Raw genomic sequence first — 25,855 nt, 5'->3', positions numbered from 1 at the left:
GCCTGTGCTCTGCAACGGGAGAGGGTCACAACAGTGAGAGGCCCGTGTACCGCAAAAAAAAAAAAAAAAAAAGTAGTTCACAGTATTTCATAAAAATTGCCGTATTGGGGGCAGATGTTTTGCTATCATTTAGCATTGTTCTTGTACTTATTTTCAATAGCTTTTAACTGATTTCAGTGATAATTTTGTAGAGTAAATGGTGGAGACATATAATGAGCTGAGACATGAAGTTCATAAGTGGCCATAGTTTTATGTGACTTCTACTGTAGAGAAGTATTTCTTTGAAAACTTAAGGGTTATTTCTGAACGTTTATTAGAAGTTTGGGTAGCTGATTGAGAGAGTGTGGCATCAGTCCAGGCTCTGGCATCTTAAGAGTCAGACTTCAGGAGTTCTAGTTACACCTTCTATCTACAGAGAATCTGCAAATTTGTTGATTTTAAATGACAATCTGTTTATATTCTGTTCCTATCACTCATAGTTTAAAAAAGAATATGGGCTTATCATCTTTTACCCATTATTAAATATTTCATAAACTTTTTAATATTATTTAGTTAATAAACCATGCTTTGAAAGAACTAATGGAAGTAGAAGAAGTGAGTGAAAATGTATTACAAGTTCACTTAAACGGTAAGTATGTCCTCATTTTGCTATTGGAAGGGATATAAGCCATGTGAACTTTTTATATTATGAAGCTTAATTTACTCATGTGTTTTAAATCTGCATTAATAACTACTTTAAAAACTAAATCTTTGTTTAACAACTTTAGCACACTGTACACAGTATTTTTAGAAATTAAAAAATATTAATAAAGGAGACACATAAGGTCTCTTGTTTTTTATCTTGATTTTCTTATCTTTTTTTAAAATAATACTAATCCCAAGGAAGATGGTTCTTTGAGTCTATTAAATGTTTTCACTGTTGAGTTTTTAAAAGGAAATAATGTACACTAACAGGCTTTGACTTTTTTCTTTGTAATTAAATTTTAAAAAGCATTAGAAAATTTACTTGACTGGAAAATAATCTGCATTGTATCAAATACATATTTCATTTTTATTAAATACTTTAAAATGGGCTTTATTTCAGGACTGCTGCAGATCAATGATAATATTGCCTTAAAGGAAATCACAAGGCAGTTAAATCTGGAAAATGTAGTTGGAGATAAAGTTTTTGTAAGTATCATTTTCATTATTTTATTAAATAGGCTTCAAATTAAAGTCTGTATAGCGTAGATACGTTTATATTTTTGGAAGAGTAGGAAGAGTTCAGAGATCCTAAATTGAAATATGCAAGATTCTTATAAGAATGTACAATGTACTAGGATGCATTTATTCATCAAATCTTTATGTTTAGATTTTTTTTGAAGTAGGTTATACTAGTTATAAAATACTTCAAGAAATCCAGGTTTGTGTAGATATTATCTGAGTTTGTTTCTTTATCTGTAAGATAAATATGATTCTCTACCCTTGGAAGTAGATTAATATGTTTTTAAAAATACTACACTCTAGCAGTCTATTTCTAGTCTTATGAGACTTGGATAGCATGGGAGTAGTGGAAAATGTATTGAATTTGAAGCTACAAAAAGTGGATTTGAGTCTTGCCCTATAACTATTGACTACCTGGTAATCATGGCTAATAAATATCTTGAATTATAGATTCCTCACCTGTTAAATTGGCATTATCTTATTATACTTACTTCACAGATTTATTCTAAAGAAGAAAAGAAGTATTAAACATCATTTATGTTTTTTTTTTTAAATAGGATGGTAATATGCTGTGCAAATGTCAGTTATCTCTTATTATTAAAATGTTCACAGAAAGTTACCCACATCTCATTATTGTAGCTTGGAATCTCAGGACAGTAAACATCAATAATTTAAACTGATAAGAAATGTTTTGGAACTTTTATTAAACTTTTTACCTACCACTTGATTTATAAGGCTCAAGGGAAACATAAACTTGCAGCTGCCTTAATTTTCATAATGAAATGACTCATCTGCTTAATGCAATTGAAGCAGGTTGTAGACGTTCCAAGTTAATTTTCTGGTCACTGGTGATCATTCAGTGGTGTCACTCTAATCTCTAAACTGTGTCTCTGTTCTGCAGTAACACTGCCATAGTTGTGTAGGCCTCCTAACATTTAGTAATTTTATTCTTTAAAAATTACCTATAAAAAGTTGAGCCAATCATGTGTTACCTTTCCATTATCTACAGGTCTTTTTTTTTCTTTTTTTTTTTCTGGCTGCATTGGGTCTTCATTGCTGCACGTGGGCTTTCTCTAGTTGTGGTGAGCAGGGCTACTCTTCATTGCGGTGGGCAAGCTTCTCATTGCAGTGGCTTCTCTTGTTGTGGAACACAGGCTCTAGGTGCGTGGGCTTCGATATTTGTGGCACATGGGCTCCGTAGTTGTGGCTCGCGGTCTCTAGAGCGCGGGCTCTGTAGTTGTGGCACACAGGCTTAGTTGTTCTGTGGCATGTGGGATCTTCCTGGACCAGGGATTGAACCCGTGTCCCCTGCACTGGCAGGCGGATTCTTAACCACTGCACCACCAGGGAAGTCCCTATCTACAGGTCTTTGAAGTGCAAGTTCAAATTCTTCTTCTGTAAATCTGTTGTTCTACCTCCTGTCCAGAATGTAATGTAGAAGATAGCGGCCTACTTGGCAAAGGAGAGTTACTATTATGTAGACTCTGTTTGGCTTTTGGTTTCCAGTAGATTAGTGTTTCTGACTTTTCTAAATAGAGCTATTTGCATTGGATTCATGTGAAATAATACAAGGCACAGTTGGTTATCATCCTAGTCATCACTATTGTTATCATAATCCCCACATATACAGATTATTAGTTTAACTTCTACATTGTATAGATTAGGCACCTGAGGCTAAGAGAACATAATTAGTGTGCCTAAAGTCATAAAATGACAAAGGCTGGACATTAAGAAACTAAGTGATTTAACCCAGACCCTTTCTGTTTTGATGTACTTAGAGCAAACTTGTATATTCTTTTATATATATTTATATATATATATATATATGTATATACACACACATAAATGTGTATATTTATATAAATATATACTTATATAAGTAAATTCTTATAATATGTACATATGAATTTATCTAAGTATATACTTACACTTAATGTCAGGTACAATAGTCTTAAAAAAAAATAGCAAAATGTTAGCAACCTTTGAGTAACTTTGACCACTGATTTTCCAACAGATTGTCTCTGATCCTTTGTTTATGTTATGGTAAATACCTCTTGCCCTGCCTACCTTGGAAATAGTATTACTTGACAGTATGTAATCATCACAAAATATGTAGAAGCTCTTTAAAACCTGTTATGCTATTTTATATCAGTTCTCTCTACTGGGAAACAAACAAGTGGGTTTCTTTTTTCCTATATATCTCTTCAAATTTAAAGTTGGCTGTTTCTTTAAATTAAGAAATCTGAATGAAGTAAAAATTAAGGACTTCAGTGAAAAAATATTTTAATGAGGCCTTTATCCACATGCTGGAACATCTGGATAATGCATCTGCTACTCTATTAATTTCCGACCAGAATATTGAAGTTGTATCCAAAAATGTTTTGGCTGTGTTCCAAGTAAACATAGCCAAATTTGATATGATATATACAAATTCTATAATATTCTCTTGAATAGAGAAACACTGTTTTATTGTCTGATGTTTGAGGCAAGTTTCTTCTCCCTTTTCCTTTTGGATCTCATTTAAATTCATGGTAATTTTTTTAGTGGTACAAGTTTGAGACTTGCAAGAGACTGACGTGTTTCAAGATAAAAAGTGCAATGGATTTCTTGTTCTCTGACTATTCAGAATATAACAACTCTTAAAAATTACCTTTAGGGCTTCCCTGGTGGCGCAGTGGTTGAGAGTCCACCTGCCGATGCAGGGCACACGGGTTCATGCCCTGGTCCGGGAAGATCCCACCTGCTGTGGAGCGGCTGGGCCCGTGAGCCATGGCCGCTGAGCTTGCGCATCCGGAGCCTGTGCTCCGCAACGGGAGAGGCCACAACAGTGAGAGGCCCACATACTGCAAAAAAAAAAAAAAAAAAAAAAAAAAACCTTTAAATAAAGTTAACAGTTTTACAGATTTTTATCCAGAAAATATAAAATTTTGAACATGGCATAATAATGCCATTTTCAGTGCCATCTCTACTTTTGTATTTAAGTTTTAGATTGTAAGCATAGAGATATTCAGCTCAGAATCTGGCCAATGACTTTGGCCAGATACACAATGTCTATACAATATACAGAGTCATATAGCCCTCTTTTATTCTTTATTTCCCTAAACTTCTAGTCATGGTATCTTTTTTTGTTATTCAGGGAAGCTTTGCTGAAAACCTTTCATTTCTTCTGGAAGCTTTAAAAAAAGGTAAATATTAATATGTTTAACAATATCAAAAGATATTTGTTTAGCCTTATTTTTTTCCTTGATCATATGCTTTTACAAAAAAAAGAAATATAAAAAAGAATAAAATAATGACCACTGAAATCCCTAATAATAGTGATTATTCCAATTAACATTTGATTTCATATCTTTATTCACCTGTAGTATATCGTTGGTATAGATAGACATAATTTTCAATAAAAATAAAATCTTTTCTATTTTGTTGTGTGATATACATCTTTTCACTTACTCATGGTATGTCGTAAGCATCTTTCCATGTCAGTAAATATTGAGGTGCATCATCATTTTTGTGGTTCTCATATATTTCATTTTTAAAATATAAATTAACTATAATTAAAAATTCTAATATAATGAATTATAATTTATTAATCACCAGCTATCAACTTTTATTTCTAATTTTGTATAGTTAGGAAGAAATGCTTAAATGATCATCCAAATTTCCTGGGGTAAATTTCAATGAGTAGAATTCTAGATTAAAAGGTTCTACATTTAAAAGAATAAATATTAATTACCAAACTACCCTAGAAGCTCCATTTTCTAAACATATTTAAAAGTACTTTTTTCCTACAGGATCTCAAAAACAATTATTTTCATGTTTGCCTATTTAATAGAAATTTTTTTTATTTTAGTTTAATTTGCATAATTTGGGTACTGATGATGCTCATATCAAATTTTAATTGGCCACTGATATTTACTGGTTTGTGTATTTCCTGTTGGTTCTTTGCCTTATTTTGGTGGTTTATCTCATACTTATTATGTGAATTCTTGCACTTGTTTCTTTCTTCTCTTAAGTTTGGTTTGGACTTTTCAGAATAGAAGTTTAAAATTTTTTACATAGTCAAAATTTTTCCCTCCTTCATACTTTGACGTTCACTTATATTTTCATCCAGTACATATAATTCATAATTTGGCTGGCATTTATTTTCGTAAGGTGTAAAGTAAAGATCTAATCTTGAAAATACCACTTTTTCCATTGTTATGTAATGCTATATTTTATCAAAAACTAAAGTACTATATTATGTAGGTTTAGACTTCTGAGTGGTCCCTGTGGTTTTAATATCATTTAGGTTAATGTATATGTTTTATTATCTATTAGATCATATTATCAGATATTATCTAACAGGTAATATTAATTATTATTAATAAATCTGTTTATTATCAGTTTTTTTCACTTTTTATGCAAATATAAAACCTTAGACCTTAAGGTAATAGTGATTGTTCTGCTAAAGTTTCCATTGTTGTGAGGAGAAAAACAAATCCACAGAGTCATGTTGAACTTCTCCCTGTTGTTGAAGTGTTAATATTGTCATTAGTAGGTGTTAAAGTAGCTTTGGTTAAACTTCATAGTACAACGGTTATTTATAAAAATTATTTCTATGGGAAGATTTACTTTGCATTTCTACTAACTAAAAGTAAGTCTCTTTTGAAGTAATAGTTTTATGTCCCTCTGTATTTAATCCCAAAGTGTTTTGGTCTCTGTAGGTGTTAAAAGATCCTTGTCAATTTTCTGATGATAGAAGAATTATGTTTACATAATTTAAAAACAGTAGTCTTCAGTCATTTAAATGATTTTCTTAACATCAGTAAAGCTACTAGAGTCTGGTGATTAGACTGTGAATTTCCTGAGGGCCATAGGGGCTATTTTGTCCTTTGAATTATTTTTTTTGTTGAATAAATGTACATGCATTGGTAAGTGCCCTACCCAAAGTAGGTTATCAATATATTTTTTATGAATTGAGTTTTAAAAAATGAAATGTAATAAATACTTTGGAAATTTAAGAAAGGCTGATATAATTGCTTGTTAATATAAAACTCTTATTTTTTCTTAGGTGACCGGACTAGTAGTTGCCCAGTGATCTTCATATTAGATGAATTTGATCTTTTTGCTCATCATAAAAACCAAACACTCCTCTATAATCTTTTTGACATTTCTCAGTCTGCACAGACTCCAGTAGCAGTTATTGGTCTTACATGTAGATTGGTAAGTGTTTCTATTTTTAAAATTGATTATAATATTTAGAAAATTAAAGCTTAATTACTGAGTTAGTCACTATGGAGGTCATTTTTCAAATGTATTTCATCAATACTTGGCACATTTATCCCACTTTTCAACTCAAATTGAGGAAAACAAGGAAATATTTATCACATATCCTCATAGACTAATACCTCCTGCAGTCTAATCAAATCACTGAATAAAAAAATGTTAAGTGAGATTATGCTAATAAATATAATTTCTACATTAGCAAATAAAGAAAAAGTTAAATAACCTCACTACCATTTTATAAAACTTGCTAATATTTTCTACTTTTTACATTTAAGATTCTTTCCATATTTTAAAAATGCATGGAATCAACTCAAAATGATACTGTCCCAACTTGTAAGTATACATGTCCAGAAATGGAAGGGATTATTATCTCTATCAGGTTGTCACAGTAGATAGTGTCTTCTTTGCTCCTTGGAGGATTTTAGAATGATTTAACCATAGTGTTAATGTCACTATCACATTACTTTGTGAAGACTCCATGCATGTTGAACCTTGTGTACCTTCAGACAGCTTATGTAGGTCTTTTTGCGTTTACCTTCTCTCTCTCTCTATCTCTCTCTTTTTTTTTTTAAATTTTTCCCCAAAGTGGGTGCACCATTCTTGGAAGTACTGCAATACCAGGTCAATGCATGGAATGGATGGAGCAAGTTGCTATTCCATCTCCTAGTCCCAGAAATCCATTTAATTCATTGTCCTCAGATAGAGCACATATCAGTTATTAAACTGATAAAAACAGATACTACACTTGATCTTAGCCAAAAGGCCGAGAAGCAGTGTGTTTACCTTCTTTTACTCTCCTAGTATGAACTTTCTAATTGAATTCAGGTAAAACTGGGTTTTAAGAGTCACCTCTCTTCTTATACTATGGCTGCCATACATCTGTAGCTTTCATCCTTTTTCCTTCTTCATTTATGGCAGGCTTATGTCAAGCCCTTATTCTCCTTTTGTGCAGCTCGTTCCCCTTTTTAGAAACGTGAAACTCTTTACTAAGTCATCTTTCAACAGTCTTGCTAGTGCTGTTTCTCAAAGGAGTGGCTTTCTGTGTCCTCCTTCCCCAGTGCTCTAGAGCTTACGATGTATGCTTTCATAATAAGCCTCTCTCACAGAAAATCTGGCTGGTTCTCCACATATCTTTATTCCTCTTTTCAAAATGTAGCAGTCTAACACAGTGGTTAAGGAAGCACATTCTTCCTTGCTAAAAGCTCTTCCTTTGGGTAGAAGTGGCAGTGGCAAATGCTTTTGACCCAGTGAGGGACAAAATAAAGGGTTAGTAGCTCCTTAGCCATATTATCAGAGGCTCTTTTTTATTCTGTATGTATAATTCTCCAACTGTGTAATTCAAGTCTAAGTATATATCTGTGTGTCCATGTTTATAGGGAAAGAGCAAAAGGATCGATGGAGTAGTGATTTTGCTAGCAAATAACCTCTTCCTTGTGGCAGTAATTTTTTTTTTCTACTATTTCCTGTATCCCCACATTACCAATTTCTGTCATTACTGCCCACCACCAAACTATCAGTTACTGTTCACCTCTAAAATTCTTTTACTTCCATCTCTTTCCATTCCCAAGTTCAGGCTCTTAATTATTGCCTACCTCTATGGGTGATCTAGAACTGCTCCTTAGTAGAAAATAAATGTATAATATTTCTGTCTCTGAACATAACTTTTAATTGTCTTATGCTGGCACTATATTTTTCTTTAACCTGTAAACACGTCAGGTTTTTCATCCACCCTCCCCCACTCTAACCCCAAGCTATTAATCTTTCCTGTCTTCCTTTCCACACTAACCATGATGCCATGCATGATGCCTTTTCAGTCGCTTTAATTCTTTCCTGTGTATCATTGGTTTCTTAACCTAGAATCATCTGGGTAGATTTGAAAATCCATATTTCTGGGCCTCACCACAGCTTTTTGTTTTTCTTTTTTTATAGAAAATTGACACTAGCTCCCTCACTTTTCAAGGAAAAATAGCACTAATACAAGTAGTTTCTCAAATATTGTTATAAAAAAGCCAAAAGACAGAATAATTTACCAGCATCACAGTGTGTTCCTGCCAGTTTCCTCTTCTACAGTTTGTTCCTTAAGTCCAGCATGGCTTCAGCTTAAATTTGTATAGTTTAGTGAACTGAATTTTTCTCCATTATACATGCTGCTTCTTGAGTCTTTGTTACATAAAACAATAAAGATGTTTAAATTTTCATGAATGTTAATAAGTCTAATTATATTTTATTATCTTAATTTTTTATCTGAATTCTTCATAGAATGTATGAAATTGCTTATTGATAGCTATAATTTTTTAAGCAGTTATTGTTGGTCTTGCAGTGTTAAAGATTAGCTGAGAAAAATTTTTAAGCAGTTATTGTTGGTCTTGCAATGTTAAAAGATTAGCTGAGAAAAACATGGTTTGAAAAAGGCTTGACATCACCAGGCTTACAAGTGCTTAGAAGGGGATTAAAAGTAGTCTTGGATTAAAAATACTTTTAGAGGCTTGGTTTATTTCCAAGCCACATTCTCTTACCTCTACTACCTTGTAGCCCTAAGTAGATCAAGGGAATAATTAAATTTTTTTTAATGCTTAATTGTCTATTACAGGATAAGCATTTTTAATGCTTAATTGTCTATTACAGGATAGGCATTGCTGATTATAAGTGATAGTTCAAATAGTTATACCTCTAACATTGGTATGGTTATTTTAAACATGCATCTTACGGAGATTTTTGTTTGTTTTTAAGGATATTTTGGAACTCTTAGAAAAGAGAGTGAAGTCACGATTTTCCCACCGGCAGATACACTTAATGAATTCATTTGGTTTTCCACAGTATCTTAAAATATTTAAAGAACAATTATCTCTACCTGCAGTATTTCCAGGCAAGATTTTCGCTGAGAAGTGGAATGAAAATGTTCAGGTAGTTTGGAAAAAAGACAATAATGTTAAAGTAATATTTGTGTCTTGCTATACCATTTGAAAGCAATTAAAACTTGAAAATCTTTAAAATCTGTAAGTTAGCATAAAATTTCTAATATTACTGTGGCACAAAACTGCATTAATACAAATTATACTCTTTTGTGTGTGTATTTTCTTTTAAAAAACAGTTAAAATGTCATACTTCTAAATTTTTTTTCTCAAAAGAACTTTTATGAGATTTGTTTTATTTGTATCTGGTTTATATTTTAGATTACTTTGTTAATGAACTTCATCATTAAATATTTATTTTCTTTATTTTATAAGTTTAGCAATATATTAATTTAGTAAGGTTCATACCTACCTATCCAGTGTAGATTTTTCTTTTCCAGTTCTCATGAACAACTTAAGCGTTTTTCTCATTGGGTCTATTAAGAGGCAATTCAGACTGTGGCAACTTTGGTTATATTATCTATATTGACATATCCCATCTTTGAGTCCTTGGAGCCCTGAGGGTCTTAAGTTGCAAATGCACACTCACTTGTTGTTTTAAACATTTACTGAACCTTGTGGACTCTAAGTATACTTAAGTTGAACAGCCTAATTTGTACAGACTGTTGTTTTTATCAGCTAAGCATACTAGCATCAGTTTATCTTATACTGACAAGTTCTGGTTGGCAGGGAAAAGGGAGAGAGTGTATGTGTGTGAATGTGTGTTTAATAATGTGTTTGAAAAACAATATTACTGAATAAATCTTACATGTCAAAAATATGGGCCTTGTAAAAGTGGAAAATAATATAGAGTCCTTGGTTATGAAAGAATTAGGAAAAATTGGTCTATAATATTAAATACTAATGAGTGAGGATGATTAGATCTGCTTAGAGTTAAACAGTCTATATTCATTGGCTCTAAAAGATTGTTTTATGTTATAGCAATAATGATAGATTATATTTTTTTACTGTAAAATCTTAAATATCAATACCAAATTAAAAGTGAGAGTTTGCATTTATTTTGCTCTTTAATGATTCTTGTTTTTTTCTCCCATCTTTGTTGAGGTATAATTGACAAATTAGAAATTGCTTATATTTAAGGTATACAACTTGATGTTTTGGTATACATTGTGAAATACCACAATCAAGCTATAATATTTAACATATCCATCACCTCATATGGATCTCTTTCTTTTCTCCTTTTTTTTTAATTTTGTGGTAAAACAGTTAAGTTTTATCTTCTAAGCAAATTTCAAGTATATAGTACTGTATTGTTAACTATAATCACGTTGCTGTCCATTACTTACGCAGAACTTAACTTGTATAACTGAAACTTGATTCTTATTTTGATTTAAAATAGAGTCAGCTTATTTGAGCACTATTAATTTTGACACAGTTTTTTAAAATTAAAAGTTACTAACAAAATTTAATCAGTGCTTAAGAATACATGGTAAAAGGTAGAACTTTCCCTTATGTCCATGCCCATCTTCCCTCCTTTCACTACAAAGTAATTATTTGGTTCGTAGCATTTCAGACCTTATATATTGATACAAGCCAAATTTGTTTTTACATAAAGGATTCAAACCTTAGATATTATTCTTTGGTTTACCTTTTTTACTTTGTTGTAATCATTAATTTCATATTTTTTTCCTAATATAACTATACAGAATTGTATATCAAAATGATTGACTTTATCCTTAAATCATGATATTGTGTCATGATATAATTAGGTGTGGGTCCTTCCTTCCACCTTCCTCCCCAAATTAACTTTTCCTGGGACTCAGATATTTACTAGCTCGTGCAAGTTTTTCTTGATACTATATCTAATTGTAAGAGTCCATGCTTTAAGGACACTTTATAGTTGGTGCTCTCACATTGTCTTTTCCTTTACCTGGATCTGGAGTGGGTCAGAGCTCTGAATCTTTGGCCTCTGAATCCACTTTTGAGTGCGTCACAGACTTTCACCTTTTACAACTCCTGAACTGATTGTCTTGTTACAACAGTGTGTTTTTCTGATTGCTTTAGTGATCAAATGCAATCTTAGTATTTAAATGTCTGTGCTTTCCCAGAGCTTTTATTATTCTTATCCCGGCTCACTTTCCTTTCCTAAGACGACTACGTAAGCCCAGATTATACTTACTGTCATCCATCTTTCTACGTAAGCCCAGATTATACTGTACTGTCATCCGTCTTTCTGTCCCTCCCAGCTATGTTGTATTCTGAGATCCTAGAATGGGTATATAAAGGAAGTAGATGGTGACAGTTACTGTGAAGCATAACTCTGGATGACTCAGAAGATGGTAAGCATGTGATGTAGAGTGGCTAACCCTAGGTTTTTGGTCCTTCTTTGCTGATCACTGAATTTAGAGGCAGGATGATAGGAGTGAATGTGAACACTCTCCTGTCATCTTTTTGATAATCTTATAGTTCTTTCATAAGGTAGAACTAATACCACTGGAGTTTGTGTCTCTTAGTTCTAATATTTTCTTGCCCTATCCTAATCATCATTTGCCACCTCCCTTTAGGGTATGCTAATAAATGAGCTTCACTTGAAAAAAATACGTCAGCACCATGGCCAGAGGCCCTGTCTGAAAAGGGGGGGTGTGCACTGAAGGAGCTATCCTTTCACTCAGTGCTGACTATCCAAGTTTTTCTAATTCCAAGGTTAAACAAAAGCAATGGTATAGATGACAGGTCACCTAGGGAATCTCATCCAATAAATATGTTCAGGATAGACTTGAACCTGGACATCCCGTCTAACTTGAATGTTTGTTTTAGCCCTATCCCAGATATGTAAGTAAGCAGGGTAAATACCATCTCAACATGGCAGTATAAGAAAAATCTCTGTATAAAAGAGCATTTAAAAGGACCATAGCACAGAATGACCATCATCAAAAAATCTACAAACAGTAAATGCTGGAGAGGGTGTGGAGAAAAGGGAACCCTCTTGCACTGTTGGTGGGAATGTAAATTGATACAGCCACTATGGAGAATAGTATGGAGGTTCCTTAAAATACTAAAAATAGAACTACCATATAACCCAGCAATCCCACTCTCAAGGCAAATACCCTGAGAAGACCATAATTCAAAAAGAGTCATGTATCACAGTGTTCATTGCAGCACTATTTACAATCACCAGGACATGGAAGCAACCTAAGTGTCCATCGACAGATGAATGGATAAAGAAGATGTGGCACATATATACGATCGAATATTACTCAGCCATAAAAATAAATGAAATTGAACTATTTGTAGTGAGGTGGATGGACCTAAAGACTGTCATACAGAGTGAAGTAAGTCAGAAAGAGAAAAACAAATACCGTATGCTAACCCATATATATGGAATCTAAAAAAATAAGAAAAGGTTCTGAAGAACCTAGGGGCAGGACAGGAATAAAGACTCAGACATAGAGAATTGACTTGAGGACACAGAGGGGGGAAGGGTAAGCTGGGAGGAAGTGAGAGAGTGCCATGGACATATATACACTACCAAATGTAAAATAGGTAGCTAGTGGGAAGCAGCTGCATAGCACAGGGAGATCAGCTCGGTGCTTTGTGAACACCTAGAGGGGTGGGATAGGGATGGTGGGAGGGAGACGCAAGAGGGAGGAGATATGGGGATACATGTATATGTATAACTGATTCACTTGGTTATACAGCAGAAACACAGCATTGTAAAGCAATTATACTCCAAAAAAGATGTTAAATAAATAAATAAATAAATAAAAGGACCATAGCTAATTCTCCTCAAAGAAAATTCCCACAAAGTGCTATAGCTAAGTTCAAGAAAGATCTACCAACTTTCTTAACCTTCCCTTCCCTGTTTAGTTAACAGAAGGTAAGAATGTTTAGCAGGAAGACTAGGAGATTTAGTATATATACTGCTGCCACTAAGTTATCCCTGGAGCAGCATGAGTCCTCAGGTACTAGTGTAATCCTGTAACATTCTCCTTAGAAACTACCTGTGAAGAGGGCACCAGTCAAGCACACTGCACTTGTTTCTGCAACTGCTACTCCTGTGCTCATCAGTGAAAAGGGAATGTGTCAGCTTCCCTGAATAAGGCAGAGAAGACTAAAAACAGTAGCAAGGGAATGGGGACTATAACTAGGATAATATATTTACTGAGAGCATAAAACTTCATCCCATTAGACTAGAACTTATTCGTGAATCTGGATCTTCTCACAGTGGAAGAAGTAGAGACATACAGTTTCAGCTCTAGAAAATACAGAAATACTTAGTTTTCTGGACCTTTTTTTTTGGAAAGAGAATCCTTATTCTTTGCAGATGAGTTTTGAAAAATTATGTCAGTCTTACCCAAGCCTTTTTTGGCTCTGCCAACTCTGATTTTGCTGTCCTTTCATCTAATCTTTTATTTGGTGCCAGGTGAACCTCACTTTTCATTAATCCTAATTCACTGCAGTCACTGTTTTTAGTCTTCTCTTTCTCTCTTAAAGGGCTTGCTGTTGCTATATATATATTTGTGTCAAACAGGGTTGAATACCCTTGGAAGCATACCAGATGAACATAAAATAATAAAGCAAAGTAATACAAATAAAAAACTTCGGGAAATTAACTGTAGTCCTTCTGCAGTTGTTGACTCTTACCAAGTCACTTATAAAATTGATATATTAAATATATATTTAGATATTGCTTTTTCAAAGGGCCCTATTGAGCTCTAAATTTCCAAAGCCATCAACTTCTCAAAATACATCTTAATTTAGTTATGCAAAGTATGTAGTTTACATTGTTGATCACCACTTCCCTCTTGAAGTGTGTCCCTCTTGTTTTCTTCCCCTGGTTTTATTGCTCTCTCTTGGATTCTGTTCCAGTCTTCAACATCTTTCTCAGTCTCTTACTTTGCTCCTCTTTTTCCATTTACTTCTTAAACATTGATAATACAAGTTTTACTTCCTGACCACATCTCCCTCTTCACTTCTCCTGGGACATTCTGTTCCCCATAGTTTCATCTTTGATTTTTTTCTAACCCCTCTCCAACCCTGTGTCTCTGCTCCCCAGTGGTTGATTCTCCATCAGACATATCTTCTATAAATGTGTTTAATTCTTTCTTGTCTTCACACCACTGTGTTAATTCAGACTCATTTCGTTTCTTACGTGGACAATTGCAGTTGCCTCCAGTTAGGTTTTCATGCCTTTTTCTTTCCGTACAATCACTTAGCCAAAACTGAAACTCAGGATGACATGACTAACTCATCTTCTGTCCATATGCCACAATCTCCCTACATTGTTCATGATGTTCCCTATAACTGGAATGCTCTTTGTAGCATATTGACTCATACAGTCTTTGTAACACTTTACCTTGTTTTTGAAGTATAGTAAATAACCCTTATTCTCTGTTTCATTTAGTGGTGCATTTTGATCATCCCATTAGTACTGACTGTATAGTTTCCCTCTTTAGACTGGAAATGTTGTGGTAGCAAGGGTTATGTTTTATCTTTGTGTCTTTGGAATTAATGTAAAGGGATAAGAAGAAAATCAATAGAGTGGAAATTTGATTTTGATTTTTGTTTTCCACAAATAAGACCAGCACCTATTTAATAATGGATAAATACCAGATAGAGTTCATGAGATACACCAGCCAGTGAGGCACAAGATTACATTTAGGTTTTAAACTGCATTGTTCCTTAATTCTGTTTTGATTTTTTTCCTCTAGAGTCTCTCAGAAGATAGGAATGTGCGAGACGTGCTGCAGAAGCATTTCAATGTCAGCAAAAGCCTGCGGTCACTACACACGCTACTGGTTTGTATTAGTTTTATTTTTATCACTCATTTCTTTCACCAGGTAATTATGTTCTGACGGGAATTGGTTAAACCTCTAGATAAATTTTGGGGAAATAAACATGTCTACTACATTAGGTCTTCCAATCCCTGAATATGGTATGCCTCTTCTTTTATTTAGTTCTTCTTTGATTTCTTTCATCATCATTTTATAATTCTCACCTCACAGATCCTGTACATGTTTACAGTGTATACCTAAGTGTTTAGTTTCTTCTGGAACGATTTTAAATGATATTTTGTTTTTAATTTTGGTTTTAGCATGCCCATTATTAGTGTATAGAAATGTGACTGATTTTTGTGTTGATATTGTATTCTGCAATGTTGCTGAACTAATTTATTTTAGGACTTTTTAAAATAGATTCTTTGAGATTTTCTATGTAGATAATCATATCATCTGCAAATAAAGAGTTTTATTTTTTTCCTTTCTAATTTATATATCTTTTCTTTCTTTTTCTTTTTTGCAATGGCTAGAACTTCTTGCACTATGTTGGATAAGAATGGTGAGGGTAGATAATTGCCAGTCTTAGGGGGAAAGGATTTAGTCTTTTACTGTTAAGTATGATATAAGCTGTAGGTTTTTAATACATGTTTATTATCAAGTTAAGGTAATTCCCATCTATTCCTAACTTGCTGAGAGTTTATTATGATTGTGTTGGATTTTGTTAAATGCTTATTCTGTATCAATGAATATGATCTATGACTTTTCTTCTTTAGCCTGTTGATATGTTGAATTACCTTGCTTGATTTTCGAAGGTTGAACTAGCTTTACATGCCTGGATAAATCCTACCTGGTCATGGTCTTTCACCCAGTAATTATATCTTAAGCTTAAACAGTATCAAGAAAGGGGTACTTAATTGTTCTGAAAAGTAAAGTTTTTCCTTCTCTTAGAGTATTTGATACTAGTCTAATATTTCTAGAAAATTATTTATTCCTTATTACAAAAGGTATGGCAAATACCTTTCAAAGAGAAAATAATTTTGGTTTCGTGAGTTTCTTCTTGATCACTTCCATTTATAATAATAATGGGTATCATTTATTAAATAGCACATGAGTCAGGTGACCTAGTTACTTTACCAGCATTATGTCTAGTTATATTAATCCTGTTTTTTAATCTTTGGGTGTATTTTATCCTTACCTTTGAGGAAACTGATGCTCTTTGAGGTTAAATAACTTACCCCAGGTCACACAGCTAGTAGATGGCAAACCCAGAGCTCAAATCCAAGGCTGTCTAGCTTCAAGCTTATCATAACTGCTTTACTATGTGGTTCTGCCACTTTTACAGATTCTCCTTCTCCATTTCTGATCTTGCTTAGGAAACTTAAGAGTGTTTTCCTCTCTATATACTTTCCCTCTCATTAGCACATGCCCCTCCCATTTATCAAAACCACACTGCCATTTTCAGCAACAGCTGTCTTTATCACAGAAGTATTACAGGGACTAAGAATTTTTAGAGTAGAGATTTTAGTTACTTATGTACCAAAATTAGACTTTATTTACTAGCTTATGGTATATGGAGGATACACACACACACGTATATACATAAACACATACCTTTCATTATTCTGGGAAAATATCTCTGCCTCAGAATTGTCAACATGAAAAACCATTGTTTTGCCAGTTTCCTATTATATTTTTAATTCAAGGTGATGACTCAATTTTTGTTTGGGGTTTTCTTATTTAAGAAAACGTTTAGAATTGGTGGAAATTATAAAGAAAAGAGAAAGTGCTGACTGAGATTAAATATAGTTTGGATAATTTTTCAACAAAAAAAAATCAGGAGTTATACACATAGAAAAAACACTGTCATTGCATAGCCTAAAGTAAATTTCAGGTTGATAAACCTAACTTTATGTAGAAAAACAAAACTTTTTTTTTTAAATTAGAAGAAACATATAAGAAAATATGTTTGTATTCTTGAGGTAGGGAAAGATTTCTTACAGAAGTTACACAGATCACAAGTCATAACAAAGAAGATGGTTAAAGTTAATTACATTGATTTTTTTTTTTTTTTCTCGGTACATGGGCCTCTCACTGTTGTGGCCTTTCCCACTGCGGAGCACAGGCTCCAGACGCGCAGGCTCAGTGGCCATGGCTCACGGGCCCAGCCTCTCCGCGGCATGCGGGATCCTCCCAGACCGGGGCACGAACCCGTATCCCCTGCATTGGCAGGCGGACCCCCAACAACTGCGCCACCAGGGAAGCCCCTACATTGAATTTTTAAATGTCTAGACACTGAAAGATACCATAGATGAAGTTAAGACTGATAAGGAGTGGAAAAATGCAATGCGTGTAATCATCAACACTGTCCATAATATATAAAGAGCTTCTACAGTAATCAATAAAGGAGTGAACTGACCAGAGGGCAGACAGCAGAAGCAAGAAGAACTACAATCCTGCAGCCTGTGGAACAAAAACCACATTCACAGAGAGACAAGATGAAAAGCAGAGGGCTATGTACCAGATGAAGGAACAAGATAAAACCCCAGAAAAACAACTAAATGAAGCGGAGATAGGCAACCTTCCAGAAAAAGAATTCAGAATAATGATAGTCAAGATGGTCCAGGACCTCCGAAAAAGAATGGAGGCAAAGATCAAGAAGATGCAAGAAATGTTTAACAAACACTTAGAAGAATTAAAGAACAAACAAACAGATGAACAATACAATAACTGAAATGAAAACTACACTAGAAAGAATCAATAGCAGAATAACTGAGGCACAAGAACAGATAAGTGACCTGGAAGACAGAATGGTCACTGCTGCGGAACAGAGTAAAGAAAAAAGAATGAAAAGAAATGAAGACACCCTAAGAGACCTTTGGGACAACATTAAACGCAACAACATTTGCATTACAGGGGTCCCAGAAGGAGAAGAGAGAGAAAGAACCAGAGAAAATATTTGAAGAGATTATTATACTCAAAAACTTCCCTAACATGGGAAAGGAAATAGCCACCCAAGTCCAGGAAGCACAGAGAGCCCCATACAGAATAAACCCAAGAAGAAACATGCCGAGACACATAGTAATCAAATTGGCAAAAATTAAAGACAAAGAAAAATTATTGAAAGCAGCAAGGGAAAAACGACAAATAACATACAAGGGAACTCCCATAAAGTTAACAGATGATTTCTCAGCAGAAACTCTACAAGCCAGAAGGGAGTGGCATGATATACTTCAAGTGATGAAAGGGAAGAACCTACAACCAAGATTACTCTAGCCAGCAACGATCTCATTCAGATTTGATGGAGAAATCTAAAGCTTTACAGCAAGCAAAAGCTGAGAGAATTCAGCACCACCAAACCAGCTCTACAACAAATGCTAAAGGAACTTTTCTAAGTGGGAAACACAAGAGAAGAAAAGAACATACAAAAACAAACCCAAAGCAAATAAGAAAATGGTCATAGAAACATACATATCGATAATTACCTTAAACGTGAATGGATTAAGTGCTCCAACCAAAAGACACATGCTTGCTGAATGGATACAAAAACAAGACCCATCTATATACTGTCTACAAGAGACCCACTTCAGACCTAGGGACACATTCAGACTGAAAGTGAGGGAATGGAAAAAGATATTCCGTGCAAATGGAAATCAAAAGAAAGCTGGAGTAGCAATACTCATATCAGATAAAATAGACTTTTAAATAAAGAATGTTGCAAGAGACAAGAAAGGACACTACATAATGATCAAGGGATCAATCCAAGAAGAAGCTGTAACAATTATAAATATATATGCACCCAACATAGAAGCACCTCAATACATAAGGGAACTGCTAGCAGCTATAAAAGAGGAAATCAACAGTAACACTATAATAGTTGGGGACTTTAACACCTCACTTACCAATGGACAGAACATCCACAATGAAAATAAATAAGGAAACAGAAGCTTTAAATGACACAATAGACCAGATAGATTTAATTGATATTTATAGGACATTTCATCCCAAAACAGCAGGTTACACTTTCTTCTCAAGTGCGCACGGAACATTCTCCAGGATAGATCACATCTATCCTGGATAGGTCACACATCAACCCTCAGTAATTTTAAGAAAATTGAAATCTTATCAAGCATTTTTTCTGACCACAATGCTATTAAATTAGAAATCAATTATGAGGAAAAAAACATAAAAAACCACAAACTCATGGAGGCTAAGCAGTAAGTTACTAAGTAACCAAGAGATCACTGAAGAAATCAAAGAGGAGGTTAAAAAATACCTAGAGACGAATGACAATGAAAACACGATGATCCAAAACCTATGGGATGCAGCAAAAGCAGTTCTAAGAGGGAAGTTTATAGCTATACAAGCCTACCTAAAGAAACAAGAAAAATCTCAAATAAACAATCTAACCTTACACCTAAAGGAACTAGAGAAAGAAGAACAAAAAAACCCCAAAGTTAGCAGAAAGAAAGAAATCATAAAGATCAGAGCAGAAATCAGTGAAATAGAAACAAAGAAAACAATAGCAAAGGTCAGTAAAACTAAAAGCTGGTTCTTTGAGAAGATAAACAAAATTGATAAACCATTAGCCAGACTCATCAAGAAGAAGAGGGAGAAGACTCAAATCAATAAAATTAGAAATGAAAAAGGAGAAGTTACAATAGAAACCACAGAAATACAAAGCATCCTAAGAGACTACTACAAGCAACTCTATGCCAATGAAGTGGACAACCTGGAAGAAATGGACAAATTCTTAGAAAGGTATAACCTTCCAAGACTGAACCAGGAAGAAATAGAAAATATGAACAGACCAATCACAAGTAATGAAATTGAAACAGTGACTAAAAATCTTCTAACAAGCAAAAGTCCAGGACCAGATGGCTTCACAGGTGAATTCTATCAAACATTTAGAGAAGAGCTAACACCCATCCTTCTCAAACTCTTCCAAAAAATGGCGGAGGAAGGAACACTCCCAAACTCATTCTGTGAGGCCACCGTCACCCTGATACCAAAACCAGACAAAGATCCTACAAAAAAAGAAAATTACAGACAATATCACTGATGAATACAGATACAAAAATCCTCAACTGAATACTACCAAACAGAATCCAACAACACATTAAAAGGATCGTACACCATGATCAAGTGGGATTTATCCCAGGGATGCAAGGATTCTTCAGTATACACAAATCAATCAATGTGATACACCATATTAACAAATTGAAGAATAAAAAACATATGATCATCTCAATAGATGCAGAAAAAGATTTTGACAAAATTAAGCACCCATTTATGATAAAAACTCTCCAGAAAGTGGGCATAGAGGGAACCTACCTCAACATAATAAAGGCCATATACAACAAACCCACAGCAAACATCATTCTCAACGGTGAAAAACTGAAAACATTTCCTCTAAGATCAGGAACAAGGCAAGGATGTCCACTCTCACCACTACTATTCAACATAGTTTTTGGAAGTCCTAGCCACAGCAATCAGAGAAGAAAAAGAAATGAAAGGAATACAAATTGGAAAAGAAGAAGTAAAAGTGTCACTGTTTGCAGATGACATTATACTATAGGTAGAGAATCCTAAAGATGCCACCAGAAAATGACTAGAGCTAATCAATGAATTTGGTGAAGTTGCAGGATACAAAATTAATGCACAGAAATCTCTTGCATTCCTATACACTAATGATGAAAAATCTGAAAGAGAAGTTAAGGAAACACTCCCATTTACCATTGCAACAAAAAGAATAAAATACCTAGGAATAAACCTACCTGGGGAGACAAAAGACCTCTATGCAGAAAACTGTAAGACACTGATGAAAGAAATTAAAGATGATCCCAACAGATGGAGAGATATACCATGTTCTTGGATTGGAAGAATAAATATTGTGAAAATGACTATACTACCCAAAGCAATCTACAGATTCAATGCAATCCCTATCAAATTACCAATGGCATTTTTTACGGAACTAGAACAAAACTTAAAATTTGTCTGGAGACATAACAGACCCCGAATAGCCAAAGCAGTCTTGAGGGCAAAAAACGGAGCTGGAGGAATCAAACTCCCTGACTTTAGACTATACTACCAAGCTACAGTAATCAAGACAGTGTGGTACTGGCACAAAAACAGAAACGTAGATCAGTGGGACAAGATAGAAAACCCAGAGATAAACCCACGCACCTATGGTCAGCTAATCTATGACAAAGGAGGCAAGGATATACAATGGAGAAAAGAGAGTCTCTTCAATAAGTGGTGCTGGGAAAACTGGACAGCTACATGTAAAAGAATGAAATTAGGGCACTCCCTACCACCATACACAAAAATAAACTCAAAATGGATTAGAGACCTAAATGTAAGACCAGACACTATAAAACTCTTAGAGGAAAACATAGGAAGAACACTCTTTGACATAAATCACAGCAAGATCTTTTGATCCATCTCCTAGAGTAATGGAAATAAAAACAAAAATAAACAAATGGGACCTAATAAAACTTCAAAGCTTTTGCACAGCAAAGGAAACTGTAAACAAGGTGAAAAGACAACCCTCAGAATGGAAGAAAATATTTGCAAATGAATCAACGGACCAAGGACTAATCTCCAAAATATATAAACAGCTCGTGCAGCTCAATATTAAAGAAAGAAACAACCCAATCCAAAAATGGGCAGAAGACGTAAATAGACATTTCTCCAAAGAAGACATACAGATGGCCAAGAAGCACATGAAAAGCTGCTCAACATCACTAATTATTAGAGAAATGCAAATCAGAACTACAATGAGTTATCACCTCACACCAGTTAGAATAGGCATCATCAGAAAATCTACAAACAACAAATGCTGGAGAGGGTGTGGAGAGAAGGGAACCCTCTTGCACTGTTGGTGGGAATGTAAATTGATACAGCCACTATGGAGAACAGTGCAGAGGTTCCTTAAAAACTAAAACTAGAACTACCATATGATACAGCTATCCCACTACTGGGCATATACCCAGAGAAAACCATAATTCAAAAAGACACATGCACCCCAATGTGCATTGCAGCACTATTTACAATAGCCAGGTCAAGGAAGCAACCCAAATGCCCTTTGACAGACGAATGGATAAAGAAGATGTGGTACATATATGCAGTGGAATATTACTCAGCCATAAAAAGGAACGAAATTGGGTCATTTGTTGAGATGTGGGTGGATCTAGAGACTGTCATACAGAGTGAAGTAAGTCAGAAAGAGAAAAACAAATATCGTATATTAATGCATATATGTGGAACCTAGAAAAATGGTATAGATGAACCAGTTTGCAGGGCAGAAGTTGAGACACAGATGTAGAGAACAAACGTATGGACACCAAGGGGGGAAAACAGTGGTGGGGTGAGGATGGTGGTGTGCTGAATTGGGTGATTGGGATTGACATGTATACAGTGATGTGTATAAAATCGATGACTAATAAGAACCTGCAATATAAAAAAATAAATAAAATTAAAAAATTAAAAAAAAAGACCACCTGAGGCCATATTAAAGGAGTTCAGGCCCTGCATACACCCTGATCCTTATCAGCAACCCTGGCCTTGAAGCATTGTTATAAAACTCCTCACTAAATCTTCCCAGGTTGGGACCCACAGTTTTCGAGGGCAGGAGTCTGCTTTCTCCCCCTTTGCCTGGCAAATCAATAAAACTATTCTTTTGTACTTCACCCAAAACTCTATCTCTGAGATACAATTCAGCACCTGTGCACAGAGCCCGAGTTTTTGCACCCCGACCATAAAAAAAAAAAAAAATGAAAAAGTAATGAACTAAGAATATGAGTGCAAGCAATCCACCAATGTAGAATCCCACATGACTTATAAATTGCAAAGATATTTAACCTCTCCAGTAATTAGGGAAATGGTACAATTTAAACTTTACAGTTAAACCTTTTTTTCTACCAATATCGTGGGTGTCATAAGTTTATGTCTGGGGCTTCCCTGGTGGCGCAGTGGTTGAGAGTTCGCCTGCCAATGCAGGGGACACGGGTTCGTGCCCTCTACGGGAGGATCCCACATACTGCAGAGCGGCTGGGCCCGTGAGCCATGGTCGCTGAGCCTGCGTGTCCGGAGCCTGTGCTCCGCAACGGGAGAGGCCACAACAGTGAGAGGCCCGCGTACCGCACAAAAAAAAAAAAAAAAAAAAAAGTTTATGTCTGATGATACAGTGACTATTAAGTTTATTGTTGCTAGTAGTGTAAATATGTATAGGTACTTTGGAGAGCAATATGGAAAATTAGGTATCTAGAGAGACTCAAATACACAAGAAGGCATGTACAAGATTATTGCAGCCTTGTTTATAATCCCCCCAAAAATGACAGATACCCATCAATAAGGGAAAGCATAATTAAATTGTGCATATATACAAAGGAATATAACAGAAAAAAAAAGAATAAACCACAGCTGACATCTGGACATAGATGAATTCTCATGACTGATGTTTAGTGAAGAAAGAGTAACATTAAGTACAATATGGTATTTATATAAAACTTGAAAATTACTCTGTATTGTCTCGGAATACAAAGATATGCAATAGAAGGATGAAGACTTGCATGATTTTTTTGCATGGAGAAGAGTAGAGAGTCCAACCAGGGCAAGAGACAGGGGCTTCAACTCTGTAAGTTTATATTTTGTAAGCTGAGAAAGTGATCATGGATATTCATTATATTATTCTCTTGCCTTTTTATATGTCAAAAATATTTTATAATAAAAGGAAAAAGAAAAGGTAAGAGAAAGGGAAGGAGCTACTGGGTACCTGGATCCCTCCCAGTATGGGGAATGAAGGACAAGGATTACCAAACTTTTTTTTTCAGTTAAGGACCCTGGGCCCTGGTTAAAAAAGGGAGAGAGTTCAAGGCAATAGAAATAAAAGCAAAAATAAACAAATGGGATCTAATCAAACTTACAGGCTTTTGTACAGCAAAGGAAGCCATAAACAAAGCAAAAAGACAACCTAAGGACTGGGAGAAAATATTTGCAAATGATGTGACAGACAAGGGCTTAATTTCCAAAATATACAAATAGATCATACAACTTAATAATAACAATTAAAAAATCCAATCGAAAAATAGGCAGTAGACCTAAATAGATACTTCTCCAAAGAAGGCATACAGATGGTAACGGGCACATGAAAAGATGTTCAACATCGCTAATTATTAGAGAAATGCAAATCAAAACTACAATGAGGTACCACCTCACACCGGTCAGAATGGCCATCATTAAAAAGTCTACAAATAACAAATGCTGGAGAGAGTGTGGAATGTAAATTTGTGCAGCAACTATGTTGGTCTGAATGTAAATTCGTGCAGCTGCTATGGAAAACAGTATGGAGGTTCTTCAAAAAACTAAAAATAGATTTGCCATGTGATCCAGTAATCCCACTCCTGGGCATATATTTGGACAAACCTATACAAAAAGATACATGCAACTGTATCTTCATAGCAGAACTATTCACAATAGCCAAGACATGGAAACAACCTAAATGTCCATCGATAGATTAATGGATAATGAAGAAGTGGTACATATATACAGTGGAATACTACTCAGCCATAAAAAAGAATGAAATAATGCCATTTGCAACAACATGGATGGACCTAGAGATTATCATACTAAATGAAGTAAGTCAGAAAGAGAAAGACAAATACCATATGCTATCAGTTATATGTGGAATCTAAAATATGACACAAATGAACTTACGTATGAAGCAGAAACAGACTCACAGACATAGAGAATATACTTGTGGCTGCCAAGGGTGAGAGTTGGCTGGTGGAGGGATGGGCTAGCAGTATGGGATTAGCAGATGCAAAATATAGGTAGAATGAATAAACAACAAGGTCCCACTGTATAGCACACGGAACTATATTCAATATCCTGTGATAAACCATAGTGAAAAAGAGTGTATATATATATGTATAACTGAATCACTTTGCTATATAGTAGAAATTAACACAACATTGTAAATCAACTATGCTTCAATAAAATAATTTTTTTTAAAAGGGAATTTCTAGTGTTAATGTCCCAAATATTACATGGCATATACTTACACTAAGAAATTACTCATTGTTTACCTGGAATTCAAATTTAATGAGATGTCATGCATTTTTACCTGCTAACCTTATTTATATGACTAAATTTAAATGCTGAGTCAATTATATTTCAATGAAAAATAAAGTTTTAAAAAATTAAGTAAAATTTAGATGTTAGGAAAGTTACAAATAAATCTTCAAATGCAGAAGTTTTTGTTAGTCGTTGGACAGAGAAGTTGCTACATGGAGGCAACTTGTCCTTGCTTTCAAGGAGAGTTGTTTCTTGGTATAATTTTGTTTTTGTTTTTTTCTTTTTAATACAATTGAATATAAAGTAGCTCACCTCTATCATTTAAGACTAACCTGGATTGGTTGATCGGGTGGTAAAAAAGTTTTTACAAGTCACACTTCTGCCTTTTTGCTTTGGTTTAGTCTGGGGCTTTAAATAGTAATCTTACTTATTTTTGGTGTCTTCTCCTTACCCTACTCCTTTTAAAATGTTTTTCTTTTGAGGAGTTGTAAACAAACAAGATATGCAAACGGAAAGGGGTAGAGAGAGCAGCAAGAATTTTTTAATGCTTTACATTTATACAGTTACATGGCATATGAATTGAAATACTGTATCTTAATAGAGCTAAATATGAGAGTACCTTTCCCAAGCATTACTGTTTACTCTTTCATAACTCTCTGAATTAAGAAGTTTTGTTCAGTAATA

The 25,855-nt window shown here is 34.5% G+C and overlaps 1 protein-coding gene across 3 annotated transcripts in view; it reads left to right on the top strand.

The window, feature by feature from the left end:
• ORC4 (origin recognition complex subunit 4) overlaps positions 1-25,855 on the top strand; it is a 96,104-nt gene that overhangs the window by 65,486 nt on the left and 4,763 nt on the right. For all 3 annotated transcript variants that reach the window (XM_082630264.1, XM_082630263.1, XM_082630262.1), the window contains exons 5-10: positions 553-628; positions 1,085-1,170; positions 4,340-4,388; positions 6,254-6,405; positions 9,199-9,372; positions 15,032-15,118. In XM_082630264.1, the coding sequence (XP_082486390.1) occupies positions 553-628; positions 1,085-1,170; positions 4,340-4,388; positions 6,254-6,405; positions 9,199-9,372; positions 15,032-15,118 (624 nt within the window). The remainder of the gene's footprint in view (positions 1-552; positions 629-1,084; positions 1,171-4,339; positions 4,389-6,253; positions 6,406-9,198; positions 9,373-15,031; positions 15,119-25,855) is intronic.

The sequence above is a fragment of the Mesoplodon mirus genome (assembly GCF_964341445.2).
Source record: "Mesoplodon mirus genome assembly, chromosome: 8".
Lineage (NCBI taxonomy): Eukaryota > Metazoa > Chordata > Mammalia > Artiodactyla > Ziphiidae > Mesoplodon > Mesoplodon mirus.
This window is presented reverse-complemented; position numbering and strand designations above follow the sequence as displayed.